The 20,667-nt window shown below is 46.3% G+C and overlaps 1 protein-coding gene across 1 annotated transcript in view; it reads left to right on the top strand.

Annotated features, from left to right (window-relative positions):
* The first annotated feature begins 1,728 nt into the window (after window positions 1-1,728).
* SNX7 (sorting nexin 7) overlaps window positions 1,729-20,667 on the top strand; it is a 48,019-nt gene continuing 29,080 nt past the window's right edge. The window contains exon 1 of the mRNA XM_075287276.1: window positions 1,729-1,899. Coding sequence (XP_075143377.1) covers window positions 1,756-1,899 — 144 coding nt within the window. The 5' untranslated portion in view covers window positions 1,729-1,755. The remainder of the gene's footprint in view (window positions 1,900-20,667) is intronic.

Below are 20,667 nucleotides of genomic sequence, written 5' to 3'. Positions count from 1 at the left end.
GGGGTCTCACCCTTCTAACCTGTACTTCCCAACTGTTGAAGACCAGAAAGAGGGAATAAAACGTGCGTCGCGCGCAGCGCGCCGCAGCAAATTAGACCCCGCCCACTTTTATGTTGACTCCACCCATTCTCATTCATTTTTCATGTGATTTCACACAGTATAATCCTCCTACAGTCACCCGTAAATTATATGTCCCCCCTACATCTCTCCCCCATTTTCATATACACCCTTCATCTGCCCCCAGATTCATGTCCCCCCTCCTCTATCTCTGTCCCCAGTGCCATGCCATTCTCCCCCTTTATCTGCCCCCAGTTTCATGCCCCCCCATCTCTGCCCCAGTGTCATGCCGTTCTCCCCCCTTCATTTGCCCCAGTGTCATGTTGTTCTCTCCTCCTCCATCTGCCCCAGTGTCATGCCGTTCTCCCCCCTTCATCTGCCCCAGTGTCATGTTGTTCTCTCCTCCTCCATCTGCCCCAGTGTCATGCCGTTCTCCCCCCTTCATTTGCCCCAGTGTCATGTTGTTCTCTCCCCCTCCATCTGCCCCAGTGTCATGTTGTTCTCTCCTCCTCCATCTGCCCCAGTGTCATGCCGTTCTCCCCCCTTCATTTGCCCCAGTGTCATGTTGTTCTCTCCCCCTCCATCTGCCCCAGTGTCATGTTGTTCTCTCCTCCTCCATCTGCCCCAGTGTCATGCTGTTCTCCCCCCTTCATCTGCCCCAGTGTCATGCTGTTCTCCCCCCTTCATCTGCCCCAGTGTCATGCTGTTCTCCCCCCTTCATCTGCCCCAGTGTCATGCTGTTCTCCCCCCTTCATTTGCCCCAGTGTCATGCTGTTCTCCCCCCTTCATCTGCCCCAGTGTCATGCTGTTCTCCCCCCTTCATCTGCCCCAGTGTCATGCTGTTCTCCCCCCTTCATTTGCCCCAGTGTCATGTTGTTCTCTCCCCCTCCATCTGCCCCAGTGTCATGTTGTTCTCTCCTCCTCCATCTGCCCCAGTGTCATGTTGTTCTCTCCTCCTCCATCTGCCCCAGTGTCATGCTGTTCTCCCCCCTTCATCTGCCCCAGTGTCATGCTGTTCTCCCCCCTTCATCTGCCCCAGTGTCATGCTGTTCTCACACACACTCACCATTCCTCGTTTCCCCGCAGCTCTCTCCCTCAGACACATAGTGTAGCCGCGATGTGACGTCATCACATCGCGGCTACAAATGCCGGAGCTCAGCGTTAAAGCAGGAGCTGAGCTGTGACAGCTCCTGCTTTAAACGCCTATGTATTCAGCTCATCGGCGTCCGTAGGACATGCCGACCGGGACCGTTTTGTTAGGTTGCCCGGCTCGCCCGGCCCTGGATCCGCCCCTGGTTCCGCCCCTGGTTGTCCATGACAACCAATCACAGCGCTGCTTTCATTTTTACACTAGCAGACTATACAATGAAAGCTGTGCTGTGATTGGTTGCAATGGCACCTGTGCTGATGACCCGTTCTCGCTGTACGCCACTGCTGCAAAGCTCCAAGTATAATAACGTGTAATACATCAGCAGCCCACTCCGTAGGATCTAAGTTTCATGTCAATATCCTAATAAGAGTCTGCTCAATCAGTTGCTTAGCAGCGAGAAGCCGCTCCCGAGGCACTTCCGGTCATGCGCAATAACCCATCAGTGATGCCCAATAGAGAGTATCGGAGTGGGGCGGGGAGGTGAGTGCAGCGCCGCCTGCTGGCACACTGGAGGCGGGCAGTCCTGGCACAGGCAGGCAGCAGTAGAGATGGAGCCGGATCCCGGGGCACCGTGTTTATCCTCGTCTCCTGGCTGCATGACCCCGGGGCACAGCTCGGTGCTCTCCGCCCTGCCGCTGTCTCCTGACGCGCTGCAGTTTGACGAGGATGACGACCTGGAGGTGTTTAGTAAGGTACAGGCACCGGGGGGCGGCGCTGCTGCTGCTGCTGCTGCAAAGTTTCAGGCAGTGCAGAAAGTTTTCTGGGCTGAGATTATGGAGCCCTGGCTCAGGATGCTGCAGTGTATGGAGACAGGGAATGGGCAGGGGGCTTGTCACCTGACCACAGGTCTGTACCAGGGGCCACCATCCTGGGGACAACCTGCAGCTTATATAGTGCTGTATACACTGTGTTAGGATTAGATCTACCTGTATATTCTGTGTATTGTATGTAAAGCACCCAAATGTAAAGCACCATGGAATTAATCTAATAATGTACAGCACCATGGAATTAATCTAATAATGTACAGCACCATGGAATTAATCTAATAATGTACAGCACCATGGAATGAATATAATAATTTACAGCACCATGGAATTAATCTAATAATGTACAGCACCATGGAATTAATCTAATAATGTACAGCACCATGGAATGAATATAATAATGTACAGCACCATGGAATTAATCTAATAATGTACAGCACCATGGAATTAATCTAATAATGTACAGCACCATGGAATTAATATAATAATGTACAGCACTATGGAATTAATGTAATAATGTAAAGCACCATGGAATTAATATAATAATGTACAGCACCATGGAATTAATCTAATAATGTACAGCACCATGGAATTAATATAATAATGTACAGCACCATGGAATTAATATAATAATGTACAGCACCATGGAATTAATATAATGTACAGCACTATGGAATTAATGTAATAATGTAAAGCACCATGGAATTAATGGTGCTATATAAATAAACAGTAATAATAATAAGGAGAAATCTGCATTAAAATGACATGCACTTAGATTCTGCTGCATTTTCCATGGTGAATCTGATCTCTCAGCTCTGCTGTGGAAATGTCCATATGGATTTATGCTTAGGCCAAGTTCACATTAGCTTACTGACAGTCCAGAGCAATGGATGAGTGGGCTGCTAAATAATAGCGTTACACCCAGAGCCCGGCGGACCCAATTGACTATAATGGATTCTGTCATTTTAAAACTAAAAGCGGGGGACATAAAAAAAAGCTGTGCGAGTCTCCGGTCTCCAATGTGAAGGGATTTTCCAATGATTGTAACCAGATTTAAGTTTGTAAACAGTTAAAAGTTAACTATTTTTGTAAATATAATTACAAATGTTGCAGTTTTATCGTTCTCTATCTCAGTGGTGACTTCTTTTGTCTTGACAGGTTGCCAGTGGATATGACCATGAATGGAGGCACTATCTATGGTCAGAAGCCCAGCCATGATGTCCTTATTGTGTCCGGGTTATCTTCTCACACATGTCGTGTCCCTGCCTGACAACCTGTCCACAATAAGGAGATCATGGCTGGGTTTCTGACAAGTCCCAGACCATAGAAAGTTCCTGCGTTTGTGGTTGTATCCATAGGTAACTGATCAAGATAAGACTGGCGTCGCTTGAAAATCTTTAAAACTCTGCAAAACTTTTAATCTTTTATATTTGCAAAAGTGTTTAACTCTTAACACATCACTTGTCACATAAAGTCTGCAGAGTTTTCCTTCCTGCTTCAGTTATATCTATATCTATCAGCGTTTCTGTTGGTATCATTGACATGCTGTGATTTACAAATTCGTGATGGTTTTTTGAAATCGCAGTATGTCCGCCGCGGATGTTTTTCTGCAATATGTCAATGGGGTTAGCCAGAATCCCATCCACTTTGCAGATTCTCTAAAACGCTGCGGCAAGATTGCAGCGTTTACGCTACTTGAGGACCCGGTCTCAAAGGGATTTTTCAGGCGTTAATAATTGACAACCGATTTGTAGGATATGTCATCAATTGATGGTTATAAGTAGAGATGAGTGAGTACTATACGAAACGGCCGTTTCGAATAGCACGCACCCATAGGAATGAATGGAAGCGGCCGGCACACAGACTTTGCCAGCAACCGGCCGCTTAACCCCCTGCGTGCCGGCTACGTCCATTCATTCCTATGGGTGCGTGCTATTTCAAAACTGGAGTTTCGAATGGTACTGGCTCATCTCTAGTCATAAGGAATCTGATACACTGGACCCCTGCGGAAGAGTTGATAGTCTTTTGTATGGGGCAATAGAAACAAATGAGTCCATGTGATATCCATTAAAAAACGGATCACATACTGGCAAGTAACTACGGGTGTGTGCATGAGGCCTTACACTATGTCCACCCTAGTATTCAAGTCTTCCTACCAGATTCAATGTCACATTCTGCTTAAAATTGGCAGAGAAAAGTCCTGCAAGGACTTTTCAGTATAAAATTAGTGGAAACCAGACAGACCCCGTTATAGTCTATGGGGTCTACGCGTCTCCACGTGTATCTGCTTTATAAGCGGATAGGGTTTCTGTCTTTCAGGTCCCCATGCGGACCCGTAGAACGGAAATCCAAACTCTAGTCAGTGTAAACCTAGCGTTAGACTACAGCTTTGCCAGGATTGCTACTGAAGGAAAGTGCAAATCAGTGATATCCGTCACCTTGATCACTGTTAGGAAATATTTCCAAAATCATATTTTATGTGATCTTATGTATATTTGTCGCCATTTATAAGGAGCATCACTGAAAGAATTATTTCCATCTGGGCAAATTGCTATGGAGATGGGAGTTACTGCTGACAAGTTGCAACCTCATTCACACGACCGAGTGTGCATCCACGTTGGGGCCAAGCTTACAGCGGATGCAGTCGGATGACACTTGCAGTGACATCCGAAAATAATCAAAGTGCTTTCCATTATTCATTTACCTCTGTCCGGGCAAGATAGGACCTGCTCTATTTTCCTCAGAAGGGAATGGACCATTGGATACCCCTCAGATGGCAACCTGGGACGTGTGTATGAAGCCTTACAGAAACGGGTGAGGAGTGCTGCTCTACACTGTTTCCTTAACTCTTATAGAGAAGAATGCGAGCTATGGAAACAACACACCTTAATGTGCTACGCTGTTTCTGTAGCTCCTACTCACCTCTATGGGATTTGAGTAGAGCATCACTGCTCACCTGTTTCTGTAAGGCTGAGTTCACACTGAGATTTTTGGTCAGGAATCCGCCTCAAAATCAGCCTCCAAAAAAAGTCTCCCAACAGAGTTCTATTGGGAGGCTGATTTTGAGACGGATTCCTGACTGAAAAGCTCTGTGTGAACTCAGCCTTAGGCTGCGTTCACACAGAGTTTTTTGGTCAGGAAACTGACTCAAATTCCTCCTCCTAAAAACGCCTCACCATACAGTCCTATAGTGAGGCGTTTTTAGGACTAGTTCACATGGGGGCAAGGAAGCGGATTTTGACAGCGGATTTCGCCTCAAAATCTGCCTCCATACAATGGTGGTCTATGGCATGTTGCCGCTAGCGGAAAAAAGAAGCAATCTGCCATTTCTTCAGGCGGATTCTGCAGCTCGCTGAGCTACGGCTTCCGCCTGGCGGCAGCAACCTCCGTAGTTGGCCCATTCATTTGAGCCAACTTCGGAAGGGGAATCCGCGACGGTCGTGGCAGGCGGGTTTTGACCGAGAGTGACATGGCTCCCCGCGTCACTCTTGGTGCCAAAATCCGACCCACCACCCCCTCGTGTGAACGGAGGAGGAGGAATTTGAGTCAATTTCCTGACCAAAAAACTCAGTGTGAACGCAGCCTAAGGGTAAGTTCACACGGGGTATTTTGGACCGGAACCTCAGGTTCCGGTCCAAAATTCCCTGTGTGAACTGCAGAAATGGAACATCACCGGAAAATGTGCCTTGGTCGGTCATGTGACTTCCCCAGATATATTACAATCTCAATTAGAATTTAGGCGGGGGGAAGGGGGATTAATTTTCAACTTATGCCAGACACCCCCTTTAAATATTGGTGCAGTGGTTGGTATGATGGAAAGAGAAGTTTGGTAACGGGAGTGAATGGGGGATGTAGAAATAAGTAAATGGGCAATATACTAAGAAGTCTATAGTGGGGAAAAATTGTATTTATCTTTAAAGGTATTGTCTGTATTCTGTTTTAGAGCTTATGGACATCATGGAGGTGCGCGCCGTATCTGTTAGAGAGGGCAAGGACCGGATATATAATTGTGTACTTGACTAGATGTAGTGAAATATCACATATCTGCATCGACCTTAGATGCCTTTCACGTCCCCTAATGGCGGGTTCTGTGGGGTTCAGCCCGATGTCCACCTTGATGAGCTGCTTGAGGAGGATGGGGCTATATCTCAAAGGGGTTTTAGCTGTATTCTGCTATTACTGGCAGATGACACAGGGCCCCCATTCTCATGGTCATTGTGAGCCCATTGTCGAATCAGCTGATCAGTGAGGCTCCTGGGTATTGGACCCCCTACAGAGACTGTGATGGCTTATCTGGTAGTCAATACCCTTAGTTCTCGACAGCAGCTTTAAGGCCGGACCATGGCTCAAATGTATCATAGTGGTCGGATGCCAGGACTCCTTGCCTCTCCACCAATTTGTTGTGTAATGAAAATCTAATTTAATACAGGGCAGTAGTCCCGCAAGAATACCTGGCAATCTGGATGACGATGATGCTAGGAGAGTCTAGAGATGAGCGAACACTGTTCGGAACAGCCGTTCCGAACAGCACGCTCCCAGAGAAATGAATGGAAGCGGCCGGCCGCCGGAAAATTCTGCGTGCCAGGTGCTTCCATTCATTTCTATGGGAGCGTGCTGTTCAGATCGGCTGATCCGAACAGTGTTCGCTCATCTCTATAGGAGACCCATTCATATGAGCTGTGGCCTGATCATAGTCATGTGCAGCCGGCCTGAGAAAACGTGCCAGGGGCTGATCTTGTATGTTGTAGGCTAAGGTTATAGTACCTCTTAGTTGTCATACTGTGTGCCAGAGCACTACACCCCTTTGTCAAACTCATCCTTAAAAGTAGCTTCAATTCAGAACTCTATTGACAACAGAATAATAAATCTGGGCCCTTGTGTTTGACTACTGGTGCCTTTCGGGACGTGATGGTACTTCCAATACCTACTGATCGGCCTATAACACGTACGGTTGTGATCAGGAGATCTCTGATCGCTCAGGGTTCGGCTTGTTGGCCTTATGTTGGAGCTATATAAATAAAATGTAGTAGTATAATAATATTTATTTATTGTTATTTTTTATTGTTATTTTTTATTGTTATATTTATTGTTATTTTTATTTATTTTATTTTATTTTTTATTATTATTGTAATATTGCCTCCTCAGTGCAGGGTGTGTCTGTCATATGGGACTGTTCTATTGTGAATCATAGCGATTTACTTTGGGTAATAGGTATTAGTGGAAGATAATGAGAATACAAAGGTCACCTTCTAATCTGCCGCCATTTGCGTCTTGTCTATTATGGCTGTCTGAATATGCCCTTAGACCTTACACACATGGCAAAGCCGTGTGTATACAAAGTGAGTGACAGCACGTGCGGTCCTTATGACTTGGTGGTATATAGGAGTAAAGTGGGATCTCCTTGATTTCTGATCCTCTTACGGTATATTACTGTGAAACCCTACAGTGATTTGAGGCCCTATTCACATCTGCATTCGGGTTTCTGTTTAGGGACCTCCCCCCGAATGAAAACCTAGACGCATTAAAAAACGGTTACCTGGGAAATCCGCGGACCGCATAGACCTTAATGGGGTCTGTGTGGTTTTCATGCGGAGAGAAAAAGTCCTGGAAGCAGCACTTTTCTCTCCGCATAATTCATGTGGAAACCACGCGGACCCCATTATAGTCTGTAGGGTCCATGTGGTTTCCTTAGGTAACTGTTTTTATTGCGGTCGAGGGGGGGTCTCCAAGCGAACTCCCCAAACGCAGATGTGAATAGGGCCTAAGTATGGTTCAGGGTAAACATGGAGTCTGAGTGTTTTGAGCATAAAGCCAACATTACCTGGAGTAATCCTACTGCCAGGGTATTCATAACCCATTGAGGAACCCCCCCCCCCCATTGTAATGTTTGTATACCCTAATAATGGTCACATACAGGGGTGCGCTATCCCTTTAACACAGGGGAGAACAAGATTTCCAGTTTTGCCCTGCAGTTCTGCGTATAACATTACATTCATTATGACGCGATGAAAGGAACCTGAATAATCGGTTTCTAGGAATGTCTGCCTTGTGTAAGGCTCCTCTCTCCCCTCTTGTGATATGTAATTCTGTCCTATTTTCGGTGTCTGCAGTGGATTCCACACCCAGGGGTTTTGTTTTCTGGGTCTTTCCATCCGTGTCCAGATGCAGCAGCCTTTGTTGTGACTGGAGGATCAGAGCGTCTGCTCGTCACAGGGCCGGGCTCTGATCTCGCCCTCTTATCCTCCCTCATTCTGTACTTTGCTCAGATCTTTGCTGTTCCAAAGTTTTCCTGAGCTGCTGATGTGACAGGAAAAGGAGGGTTTTCGGAGCCCTGTATGTGGCCACACATGTCTCCTGGAACTTGTAGCCTGCAGATGGTTTAGTAATTCGAGGGGGGGGGTTACTGTTAACCAAAGTATTCACAATGATCATTGGACCAGCGATGCCCCCTAAGGGGACGCTTTCTCTGTGTAATACACCTTTTTTTTTTCTGCCTTGGAGAACTGCAGACTTCAGCATTGTAGACCAGAACAGTGGGCGAGCATTGTACGGACATGGTGTTACCTTCCCTCAGTTCCCCTGTGCTACACTGTTTCCACGTGCAGGCCTTAAAAGCATTGTCCAAGCAAAAAATAGACACCAAAGTTTAATTAATTTTTAAATCAGCTGGGGGCGATGGGAAAAAAAAAAGAATTGTACAATGAATAAACAGTAAAAATCCAACGCTGTGGAGAAACTAGGAGGCTGTTTTTAATGCACTGGGAGACTTTATATTTCATCCCTATTTACAATCGTACATTGTTTGTTTTGGGCTGTGAATATTCTTAGTGATTGAAAAAAAAGAATGCTCTCCTTTACCCGTTTCATCCCTGTGCGGTCCGTAGGATGCTGATGCTGCCTCCTATGTTGTCCGTATGATGCTGCTTCTGCGCCCCATGCGGTCCATAGGATGCTGCTGCTTCCCCCCCCGTGCGGTCCGTAGGATGCTGATACTGCCTCCTATGTTGTCCGTAGGATGCTGCTGCTGCGCCCCATGCGGTCCATAGGATGCTGCTGCTTCCCCCCGTGCGGTCCGTAGGATGCTGCTGCTGCGGTCCATAGGATGCTGCTGCTTCCATCCATGCGGTCCGTAGGATGCTGCTGCTACCCTCCGTGCGGTCCGTAGGATGCTGCTGCTGTTTCCCTCGATGCGGTCCGTAGGATGCTGCTGCTGTGCCCCGTGCGGTCCTTAGGTTGCTGCTGCTTCCCCCACGTGCGGTCCGTAGGATGCTGCTGCTGCGCCCTGTGCGGTCCGTAGGATGCTGCTGCGCCCTTGTGCGGTCCATAAGATGCTGCTGCTTCCCCCAGTGCGGTCCTTAGGATGCTGCTGCGCACCGTGTGGTCCGTAGGATGCTGCTGCTGCACCCCTGTGCGGTCCTTAGGTTGCTGCTGCTGCTTCCCCCACGTGCGGTCCGTAGGATGCTGCTGCTGCGCCCTTGTGCGGTCCGTAGGATGCTGCTGCTTCCCCCACGTGCGGTCCGTAGGATGCTGCTGCTGCGCCCTTGTGCGGTCCGTAGGATGCTGCTGCTGCGCCCTTGTGCGGTCCGTAGGATGCTGCTGCTTCCCTCAGTGCGGTCCGTAGGATGCTGCTGCTTCCCCCAGTGCGGTCCGTAGGATGCTGCTGCTGCCCCCTCGTGCGGTCCGTAGGATGCTGCTGCTGCCCCCCCCCCCCCCCCCATGCATTCCATAGAGTGAACAAAGGCTCCTGCAAACAAACATATTTTTGTGGCCACAAATCAATAAAGCAGTGCAGAGACCTAATCCTCTCTTTTTATGGTAATGTAGACCAGGTGACACGTGCACCAGGGGCGGGGCTTTGTTGACAAGATTTGCCTAGAGAGAAATAATGTCAGTCACAGCTAAAGAAGAAACCTGAAAAGCCAAAGCATTTGTAACTGTCTGTAGGCGAACCAGGCCCAAAGCTATGTTTCTGCAAGTACTAAAGTTCCCTACAAGGCACAATTATTGGTTCGGAAGACACTTTGGCATTAGAAAACCCACTTAAAAATGCTATTACACATGTAGTAGCAGGGCATGGGTGCCACTTGTGGTTTGGCGGTATGTGCCATGGTGCCAAAGATATGGGTGCCATTAGTTTCAGCACCGATATCCCTCCACTGTCAGAAAGGCTGGCCTTGCATTCTAGCATCATCGCTGGGCTATGAACACCCTCTATATCCTTATACTGTCAGGGGTGTATTCCTTAGAGCCCAGCGATGATGCCAGGCTGTGATGCCCACCTTTCATGAAATGCAGCACACGGTCAGCTTTCTATCGGTATGTTATACCGCCCATCTCCAAGGACATGACAGGTCCTGCGGTTTGCTAGGCAGTATGCTGTAAGTATATTTTAGTAAAATTATTAACCTTATCTCCATTATTGACATGGGTGACCCTACCGAGCACATTGGGATAAAGTGTTACCAGTAAATCCAAATAAGAAACCTGCTTTATGTACTTTTTGTAATGCAGAGCTTGATCCTAGGATTAGTTTCTTATTAAAGAGGGGGGTTACGCCATAGGGGACTCCTACACGACTGTCCACAGTTTCCAAGGCAATTTGCTGTCTGTACTGAATGCAGTTAATAGCTGAAGATCCTTCATAAAGGCCTATTCATAAGCCCGGTACAATAAGACACAAAAGACCGACATTAAAGCTGCAACAAACTAATCCTACAGGGATATGAATGTGCGACCGACTGCGGACACGTCTCCTCTGTCCCTCTAATACTACCTTAGAGGACTATCACTGTGTTCTTCGTAACATTGGGGGAAGGTATCAAGCCCTGCACTAAGGAATCCTGGCCTAAAAAACTTGCAAAGTAGAGGACGGTGACTTTTTGGAGCAATTATATGTGCAAATAGGGTTCCGCTGCCTATCACTAGGCCTAGAACAGTCTTTGGGACGTGATTGCAGTCATTACCTGTTGCCCGCACGTCCGTCCATCAGAGCCCAGGCCGATACCACCGATCTGCTCCCGTCCTTGTAGCTTATTACAATCTCATTAAATCTCTATTACTTTTAAGATAATTGAACGCAGTAAGAAAATGGCTTTTTGTTACAAATTAAATCATACCGATTCTGAAACACTTGATGTCTCACGTAATTGCTACAATTAGCAGAGAGCGATGTGCGTGTCTTCGGATATTACATTCTCATGATCTGAGCATTGGGAAGGATGAACATCAACGGGAGGCAAAAGTCAAGGTGATGTAGGAGGCGTCTTTAGATAGGACTATGTATTCTGATGAACGTTAATGTTGCGAACGCTAACTGAACAGGGTTGCTGGGATAAGAAGAAAATACAAATCTACTTTTTTTGGCACCACACCTGTCTTTGGGTTGTGTTTGATGTTGATGTCCATTCACCAGGATGGAGAATGGCAGACTATAATGAAGCTAGTAAAGAACATGGGAGAGGAGGGACGAGGCGACAACATGGAACGACTAGGTACAGCATCTAAAGAGTCTCCATGGAGAAGAGCTTTAGTTCTTGAAAAAGAAAGCGCCTTGGTTGCAGATCCATATCCATTACTGTATTGTTACTGGAGTAACCAGGTATTTACACAGTGATTGTTAAAGGGGTTTTCAAGGCTTAATAATTGATGACCTATCCAGGATATGGGATCAGTTAAAGGGATCCTGTCATTGGATACCTTTTTTTTTCTGACTAACACGTAGGAATAGCCTTAAGAAAAGCTATTCTTCTCCTACCTTTAGAGGTCTTCTCCACGCCCCCGTTCGATAGATATCCCAGTTTTCTTCGGTATGCAAATTAATTCTCTTGCCACACTGGGGGCAGGCCCAATGCTGCGAGAGAAATCCCCAGTGACACCTCCATCTTCTTCTGGAACGCCCTGTGTCGTCTTCCATCCTGGGTTTCAGTCTTCTAGGCATGCGCACTTGGCTCTGCCATCGGGCCTCAGGCTACGAATGCCCACGCCCACAAGAAAATGGCCGCTTACTCAGTAAGCTGTGTAAGCGGCCATTTTCTTGTGTCCGTGGGCATGCGCAGTCGGCTCTGCCAAGGCCCGATGACAGAGCCAACTGCGCATGTCTAGAAGACTGAAACCCAGGAAGGAAGAAGACACAGGGAGAGGGTGTTCCAGAAGAAGATGGAGGCGGTGCTGGAGAGTTCTCTTGCAGCATTTGGGATGCCCCCAGTGCTGCGAGAGACCTCATTTGCATACCGAAGAAAATTTGGATTTCTACTGAATGGCCGCGTGGAGAAAACATCTAAAGGTAGGAGAAGAATAGCCTTTCTTGTTAGTCAGAAATAAAGGGTATCCAATGATAGGATCCCTTTAAAGACTGACCAGGGTGGACACCTGAGAACCTGCCGATCAGTTGGTTGAAGAGGCCAGAACATTCGAAGGCTATGACGTCTTCAATACCGCACATTAGAGATGAGCGAGTAGTATTCGATCAAATATTATGGTATTGGAAATACTCATACTCAGTCGAATACCACGCGGTAAACTAAGTAAAAATTCGATTGGGACAGGAACTAGGACAATGTAGGCATTAAAAAAAAATGTATACAGTAGAGATGAGGGAGTAGTGAAATATTCGATATGAATAGACCTCAATATTCGATCAAATACCTACTCGATCGAATACTACTTGCTCATCTCTACCGCACATGATTGATGAACATGATGTCACGTTACTGTACCTGTGACATGGAAGTGGCAATTGGAGAGCGATGCTGCTGCTGTAATCTGTTGGGCCACAGGTTCCCTGTTAGACCCCGCTGATCTTTAGTTGAAGACCTGGACTAAGGATAGGTCATCAATTAATCAGTCTTCAATGTCCGTTACAGATATGACATTTATGACTTAGAGGTTGTCTTGGGGCTTTAAGAAATTCCAGTTGCGTGTTTTAGTGGGTGAATAAAAAGATGTCCAATAAGTTCAACCAATGAGCGGGAAATGCGTAGTCTATGGATTCATAGAAAGTTTATGGTGCTATACAGCAGTCCTGGCAGAGTCGGGATCATTCTGTGGGCTCTATATATTGGGTCCTTGTTTGATCTTGGTCCTATATGGGTTGTATATTCCTTACATACATGTGTGAATGGTGTAACCTTTATATTTCCATCTACGGTATGTGATTTATTGCCCATGAGTCCTATGTCTTGCGCTGCACTTCGTTTGGTTTTGCCTTGCTGTGGTATATATGTATTTTTAGTGGTGTGTTATATATTTATTAATACATTTTGGTTTTTAGGCCCTTCTCCTTTTTCCAATATCGTTGTGAAGTTTTTCCTTGTACATTGGGTTTTTTGGAACCTGGTCATGACTCCTCTTGAACATGACTCAATGTCTCGGGTTGCTTTCATCATCTTCTCCTTTTTGTTCTTTTTTCTGTCGCTAGACTTCTTTTTGACTAAACACATTTAAGATGAATCCAATCTCCCACTCCCATAGGATTTTACCAGATTCTTTAAAACCTGAAAGATCGACCAAGAAGACTGTAATTAAAAGAGAAGGGGAATGAATAAACTTTAGAATCAGATATTCAGGTCACTGTAATATTTAGGTGGGCATCAAATGTGTATGTGTCCTTGTACTGCTTGTAGTACAAATAAAGCGCCACCAGGGGGAGACATTGCACCATTATTTGTTTGTTGTTTTTTCTTTAGCTCCTCTCTAATTCTAAGCCAAAAACCTAGATCTTGTAGTCTTACAGCTGAAATATTATGTTTTGGTCTGTCTATGTTGAGGGTATACATTGTGGTACATATATTCAGAATGTCCCATATATGTCCTTTACAATATAGTACCCCCCCCCCATCATCTCTTGGAAATCGCTGGTCAGTATTAAACATTAAGATCCCAGCCAAGACTCGCTGTGTATCCCCATGTCTTCCTAGATACTTGCTATTATGCAGGCAAATGTGACAAATCTCTTCCGCGGTGTGACACTGGATGTGTAATTTCTTCTAGAATCCGCAGCGTCCATACGTGAGGGTCAGCATGGTTCCCGCTTCATCATCAACCTTATTAGTGATTTGTAATTTACACTGGCTGATCCGTAGCAAAGTTGTCATTAAAAGCTGCCCGGACGTCGCATGTGATGTCTAGCACCGGATTATTAATAAATCATGATTTATTACAGGAACTGACCAGATATGAGGTTCTTCACTTTTCCTTATTGCTTCATGTTTTGTTTTATGTGACAGTCTAGGTAAATTGGTTCTAAGATGCCCCAAAATGGCCAAATTGGTCAGTGAAAAAATAATTCAGCTGCTTGTTGGAGTGGGAGGTGCATATAGCGCTCAGGGGGTGGGGCACAGTGAGGGGAGGAGACTAATCTGTCAGCTACTCTGAGCCAATCAGCCAATCAGAAGCCTCGGAATAATATAGGATGGAATTCCATTTTTTTTTGCACTACACTGGCATATACCAACCAGATGGGGGCCAAGGGGACGTTTATTTGGCCTCCGCCTGGCAATGGAAACCTAAGGACACATAAATGGTGAATATCAGGAGTGCGCCCGTCATGAACACTAAACAAAGATTGTAAACCCAACCTAAAAATCAATCGAAATGTAGAATTTTTTTGTATAATGTGCGGGTGTGGAGTGATGGGGCCTAGGGACCTAAAAGACACAGCGGGGGGAATTCATCACGAATTTAATGCCAGTCTTGATGTCCTCCGTTTGTGTCATCATGAATTAGGCGATTCTCCTTGGCTCCCTTGCATCTAGACTCAAATTTCCATCAGGGCGCGCTTTGCTTATGGGTTGGGCATGGCGGATGTCACTCTTCAGAAATCTCCCCCTTGAGCCTACTTCTCGCCCTGACTATGAGATGAGGATCCTGAGCAGAAGATCCCTTGAATTTGTATGAAAATGGGTCTAAACGAGATCATCTCTAATCTGATCCAACAGCATATCTGGATCTCTCTAGGACCCAGCAAAGCCTCATCACCTAGGAAACCCCAGTTATTATTTCTCTGGTTGCCTTGGTTACAACAACAACAACAATTTCGCTGAAAACGGTAAAGCGCTGATTTTTTTTTTTTTTTTTTTTTTTCCCTTCCCTCTCGAGTCTCTGGTATCTGCACGGAGGGTGACGGCGGGTTTTCTGTCCTGGCGGTGCAAAGTCCGTACCATGCGGGACACAGTTAATATATAGACATGGCTAAAGCTGTAGCTGACATTTTAACTCTTTCAGGTATGAACCATAAGAACACAGTGGGTGAGGGCTGTAGCTAGACCCTTTATCACATGGCCTCGAATCTCATAGGAAATCTCTTCAAGATGACTGCAGCTAATGCCGGAACCGGTGCAGGAGGTTTCCTGGTGCTGCCCTTAGTGTTAGTATGCAAATGAGCTCTTGGAAACAGTAAGGGTATGTTCACATGGAATTATTTGGCAGCGAATTTTGATGCAAAACGGCTCCCATTCACTTTAAAGAGGACCTTTCATGGTTTGGGGCACGGGCAGTTCTATATACTGCTGGAAAGCCGACCATGTGCTGAATTCAGAGCACTGTCAGCTTTCCCGATCTGTGCCCCGGGTAAAGAGCTTTCAGTCCCGGTACAGTCAGAAGAGCGTTCCTGACACTGTCAGCACCGTCCTTCTGTACAAGCAGCGCCAATAGCGCTGTACTAAGAGACCAGCAAGGAACGCTCACACTGTACAGCGCGATAGGTGCTGCTGTGCAGAAGGACGTTCCTGACAGACTGTCAGAAACACCCTTCTGACTGTGAAGAGCTACGGTACCGGCACCGCTAGCTCTTCACCGGGGCCACAGATTGGGAAAGCCGACAGTGCGCTGAATTCAGCGCACTGTCGGCTTTCCAGCAGTATATAGAACTGCCTGTGCCCCAACTCATGAAAGGTCCTCTTTAATGAGAGCCGCTCGCTTCTTTTTTCCATTACGTGTTAGCGGAATAAAAAAGCGACATGACCTATCTTGCCACGGATTCCACGGCTGACCCATTCATTTGGTCCTAATCCGGAGCAGAATGTCTGTACACTGCATCAGCATTCTGTTGCGGCTAGCCGCACGGTATGTTCACATGCGGAATCCAAAATCTAAAGTTAGGGGCCCACAATGACTGTCTGCAAGACCGGACCTCGGGGTCAGCTGGGAATATGCAGATCTGGCTTTAGACATTACTTGAGATTTTTGCCCATCCATTGTCCAGAGTATGGGTGCCTTGTAGTTACAGTAGTTCCCCCACTTTCATTAATAGTAAAATTTGCTTCCATTATTGTTATTTTAGAACGCAAACAGTTAGTTTGAGACAAAATCTGCTCCAAATTCATTGTTTTCACTGGGAGGCAGCAATGGATTCCTAAAATGGTAGCATGCCGCTAGGGCTTAGCGATTGTGACTTAAATCCAAATTTAGATTAATGGTGGTTATTTGGGCCACACCCACTTTAAAACCACACATATCTTTCACAGTATGAGTATGTGTTATGTGAACCTTGCGAGATTCGACCTATGGTTCCGTTCAGACCAAACTAATCCAAATCAGAATCTGATATTATAATTAGAGTATAATTAGCAGCGGCTCGGGAGATGATTAAACAAAAAGTGTTACTCGCCTTCCCTGTGCTTTGGTTCTGCTTCTGTCCCAATCACAGACCTGTGGGTCAAACGACATAGTCACCCCTGCGTCTTCGCTTCATAACGCAATATGACTGCTGCTGCGGCCCAAGAGGTGATGAATACTGTAAGGTCTAGTTCACATGGGGCAAGAGGGGGCCGAAAAAAGAAGCGAGCTGCCCTTTCTTCAGGCTGATTCAGCCCAGGCATTCGCCTCGCGGCAGCACCCTCCGGACCCGGCCCATTCATTTGGGCCTACTCCGGACCAGGAAGCTGCGACAGTCGTGGCAGGCGCGTTTTGGTCCTATTCTGACGCAGCTTCCCGCGTCAAAATCCGGACCAAAATAAGCGGCCACTAGCCCCGTGTGAACGGGGCCTAATAACCGAACTTAAATAACATCTGGTTTGATGGTTGGTTTTGGTTATTTTTTGAATAATTGTCCAGTCCCACATCCTGAGCCATCTTACAGCGAATTCAGCCAAAGAATTTGTGGCGTGACGCTCACACTGCTTGGCACCGTAAGGGCTAGTTCACACGGGGACATGGACGCTGATTTTGACAGCTGATTTCGCGGCCAAATCAGCCTCCATAAAATGGAGCCCTATGTGAATTGCTAGCTTTTTTTTTTTTCTGCTAGCTTTTTTTATTGCTAGCTTTTTTTGCTAGCAGAAAAAGAAGCGACATGACCTTTCTTCAGGCGTTTTCCGCCTGAAAAAATGAATTGGAGTCTATTGGGCGCTGAAAAAACAGCTAGCTGTTTTTGGTCGCTTTTTTTTTGCAGCTGTTTTGGCAAAAACAGCGACTGAAACAGCTAGCTGTTTTTTATCACACTTTTGGAAGTGACATCCCAGAGGAGTGGCCATGGGTGTTGGCTGCTTCCTGCAGCCATTTTGTGACAATACTCATCACAGCACAGCACATCTGGATACAGCAGCATTTTTGATATCAAAGATAGCAGCTTGCTATGAAGTAGCAGTGAGCTCTGCTCAGTTGGAGATGTGTGCTAAAATGGCGCCTACAGACAAAAAGGGGTTGGTTTTGGCCATGCCCAGTGGGCTGGCTAGTTAAAAAATGGGCTGGGGAAAAAAAGCTTCAAAAAAACAGCGACCGAAAAAGCGTCAAAAACAGCGTCAAAAACAGCGTCCAATGCAAAAAACAGCGTCCAAAAAAGCGAGGCTTAAAAATCAGTGACAAAATCAGCTAGCTTTTTTCACGTGTGAACTTAGCCTTAGGGTGTATTCACATGGAGGAATATGCCCCAGATTTCACCCCTGAATCTGGAGCAAATTACTCCCAGAATCCGCCTCCCATTGTTTTCAATGGGAGACAGAGACCGGAGCAGGACACGGTGAAAAAAAGTGCCCTGCTCGATCTTACCGTGGTTGATTCAGCCGTGGCGTCCACGGATGGAGACTCCCGCCTGATTAGCCCCATTCATCAGGGACAGGATATCGCAATGGGATTCTGATCCACTGCATCAGCTAGTCCTTGGCGAAAATGCCGGCGGTGGAAAATTAAGACAATTCTTCTTCATTTTCCGCCGTGTGAACAGACCCCTTAGCTCTGCTTCTGCATTTTGCCGTCTGATGCACAGGGCTGGAATTCGGAGAGTTATTTGAGACTCCAATTTCCCCGTGTTAACCGTAGCCTAATGAAAAACCATATTTTGTTGGTTCTTCATTGGTTAAAATTTAGAAATTTTTTTCGAAAAATAAGAGTCTGCTGTACTTGTGGCTGTAAATAGGATTGTGGTGACTCATGTGGCAGTGATTGACGGGCCCATTCTGTTATGGCACAGCACAGTGTATAGCAGGCAGTGCTCGGATCCTGACGGATGCTTTAATTAGAACGCTCTATACATTCCCTTTTAGATGCATGCTTTAAGCATTTCATAGCAGTCACCATGGCAGCACACAGTTTAGCATTTTGAAGGCTGTGTAAAAGTGCACGGACCCTTTCTCTAAAAATATTGAGAGCTAGGAAATGTAATTAGTATCTGGAGGCTTCGGCGCTGACATGGAAGATTTTTTTTTAGATACGTATATAATCTATAAAACAAGGACTGAGCAGCTGGCGGGTGCTGATAAAGGAACACCACTGTACCTGCCCATCTACTGCAAGTGACATCTATTATAGATGGCGGCTCTGGTACGTACAAGCTACCGTCATCTAAGAGGTCTATAAGTTCTCGCCATCACTGGTGGTCCAGTTGGCCCTATCCAATATAGGCTCTTTTTACACATTCCCTAATAAAGCTGAGGATCTGGATTTCCAAAAACATTTGTCTGTTCCTACATAAGATACCTGTTATGTTTTGTATGGGAAAGAATTAAGGAATGCTTTATGACCACCCTGTGATCTAAAAAGTTTCACGGTAGCATAGATCTGCGGGACAGGACCTAAAAACAGCCTTAAATTGGTCCCAGTATCAAGTAATGCCCTTTCCTTTGGTGCCTCTTAGGGTAAGTTCATACAAGGTTTCTTGGTCCAGAGACTGAGGCGGAGTCTGCCTCAGGTTCCAGACCAAAAGCTGGGTAGCCGCCACTGAAAAGCTGGTTCATTGCACCAGCCATGCACTCCGCTCCAGATTAGGCCCAATGAATGGGCCTAGTCCGAAGGAGGGTGTGTCTTCAGGCCGAATCGCGAGGTGACTCAGCCTGAAGAATGAACATTGCGCTTCTTTTTTCTGGGAGCCGGAAGAAACGGCTCCCGGAACAAAGATCTGAGCAGCTCCCATTGATTTCAATGGGAGCTGTCTTTTTGGTCAGGATTTTGAGGCGGATATGGCCTCAAAATCCTGACCAAAAAACTCTGTGTGAACTTAGTCTTATTAAGATTTCTGATGCGGAAAAGTAAGGCTTGGTAATTAATCGAAAAATAGCCCAAATCGAACATCAACCAGGATAACCAACACGATTTTGTTCCCATCAGTTATATTGCAGTTTCGTTCGAACCGAACACATTGGAACCGGAACTGCTTTTATTAAACTTGGGTATGTCTTTGAGCTCCGGAATATAATAAGCCAGTCAAACTCCGTAAGAGTAGTGCCAAAGACAGCAGGAGCCCAGGTAAGGAGAGTATAAATATTTGTTTGATCACCTCCAATGGGCCTCCGATCATTATACTGTGGGGTCTGAAGAGACCCTAGAGTATAATAGCAGTTTTTCACTTTGGCTATGTAGTCATGTGGTCTGACAGTGCGGTATAATGTCATTCACCCCGCACAGGGTGGGATTTAGCATTAAGATTAGGTGCGGCTGCCCCCAGTCCCCAGGACTAGATAAGGTAAATTGGCATAACATTTTAAAAGCTCATAAAGTAAATTTTCAGCAAGAGAAAGCTTAGTGAGGGGAACCGTAGGAAAGGACATTACTTCATACTGCACCAGTTTAGGGTGGAAAAGCCACCAGACAGGTTCCCTTTAAGGGTCAGGAAATTGCTAATCAAAGGTCGTAAACTTTAGAAGGGATGTCCAGGAAGTGAACGAACTACGGGGCAAGGTGGGGGAGGTAAAACATAACAAAAAAAAAAAAAAAAATCCTCTCTTGTCCCTGTAGCTTTGTCTAGCACTCGTTCTTGTGCTGTGCCCTCATCAACTGAAGTTCTTTGCCCAACATGAACTGGTGACATCACTCCACATGTCACTCACCTGGACCTTGCACCGATCAGCTGATCCGGCAGCCTCCAGCCTTTGGAAGCTAGCAGGATGGAAGCAGTCTGTTCCTATTCAAGTAAAGGAAGCGGAGTTGCTTCTCCATCCACCCAATAGTGGTTATGCCTGGAAATTTCAGCTCCACTCCTATCGCCTGAATAGGAACAGACTGCTTCCGCTCTGCGTCCACTGCAGTAGCTCGGACACTGCCGGTACAGCCGATCCGTTTATCGGATCCCTTTGATCCTGTGGATAGATCTTCAGTATGAAACATACCGTATATACTCGAGTATAAGCCGACCCGAATATAAGCCGAGACCCCTAATTTTACCACAAAAAACTGGGAAAACTTATTGACTCGAGTATAAGCCTGGGGGGGAAATCCACCATTGCAGATAAGTCTGGTCATGTGCATTGCAGCTTAGTAACTCCATGG

The sequence above is a fragment of the Leptodactylus fuscus genome, chromosome 9 (genome assembly GCF_031893055.1).
Source record: "Leptodactylus fuscus isolate aLepFus1 chromosome 9, aLepFus1.hap2, whole genome shotgun sequence".
Lineage (NCBI taxonomy): Eukaryota > Metazoa > Chordata > Amphibia > Anura > Leptodactylidae > Leptodactylus > Leptodactylus fuscus.
This window is presented reverse-complemented; position numbering and strand designations above follow the sequence as displayed.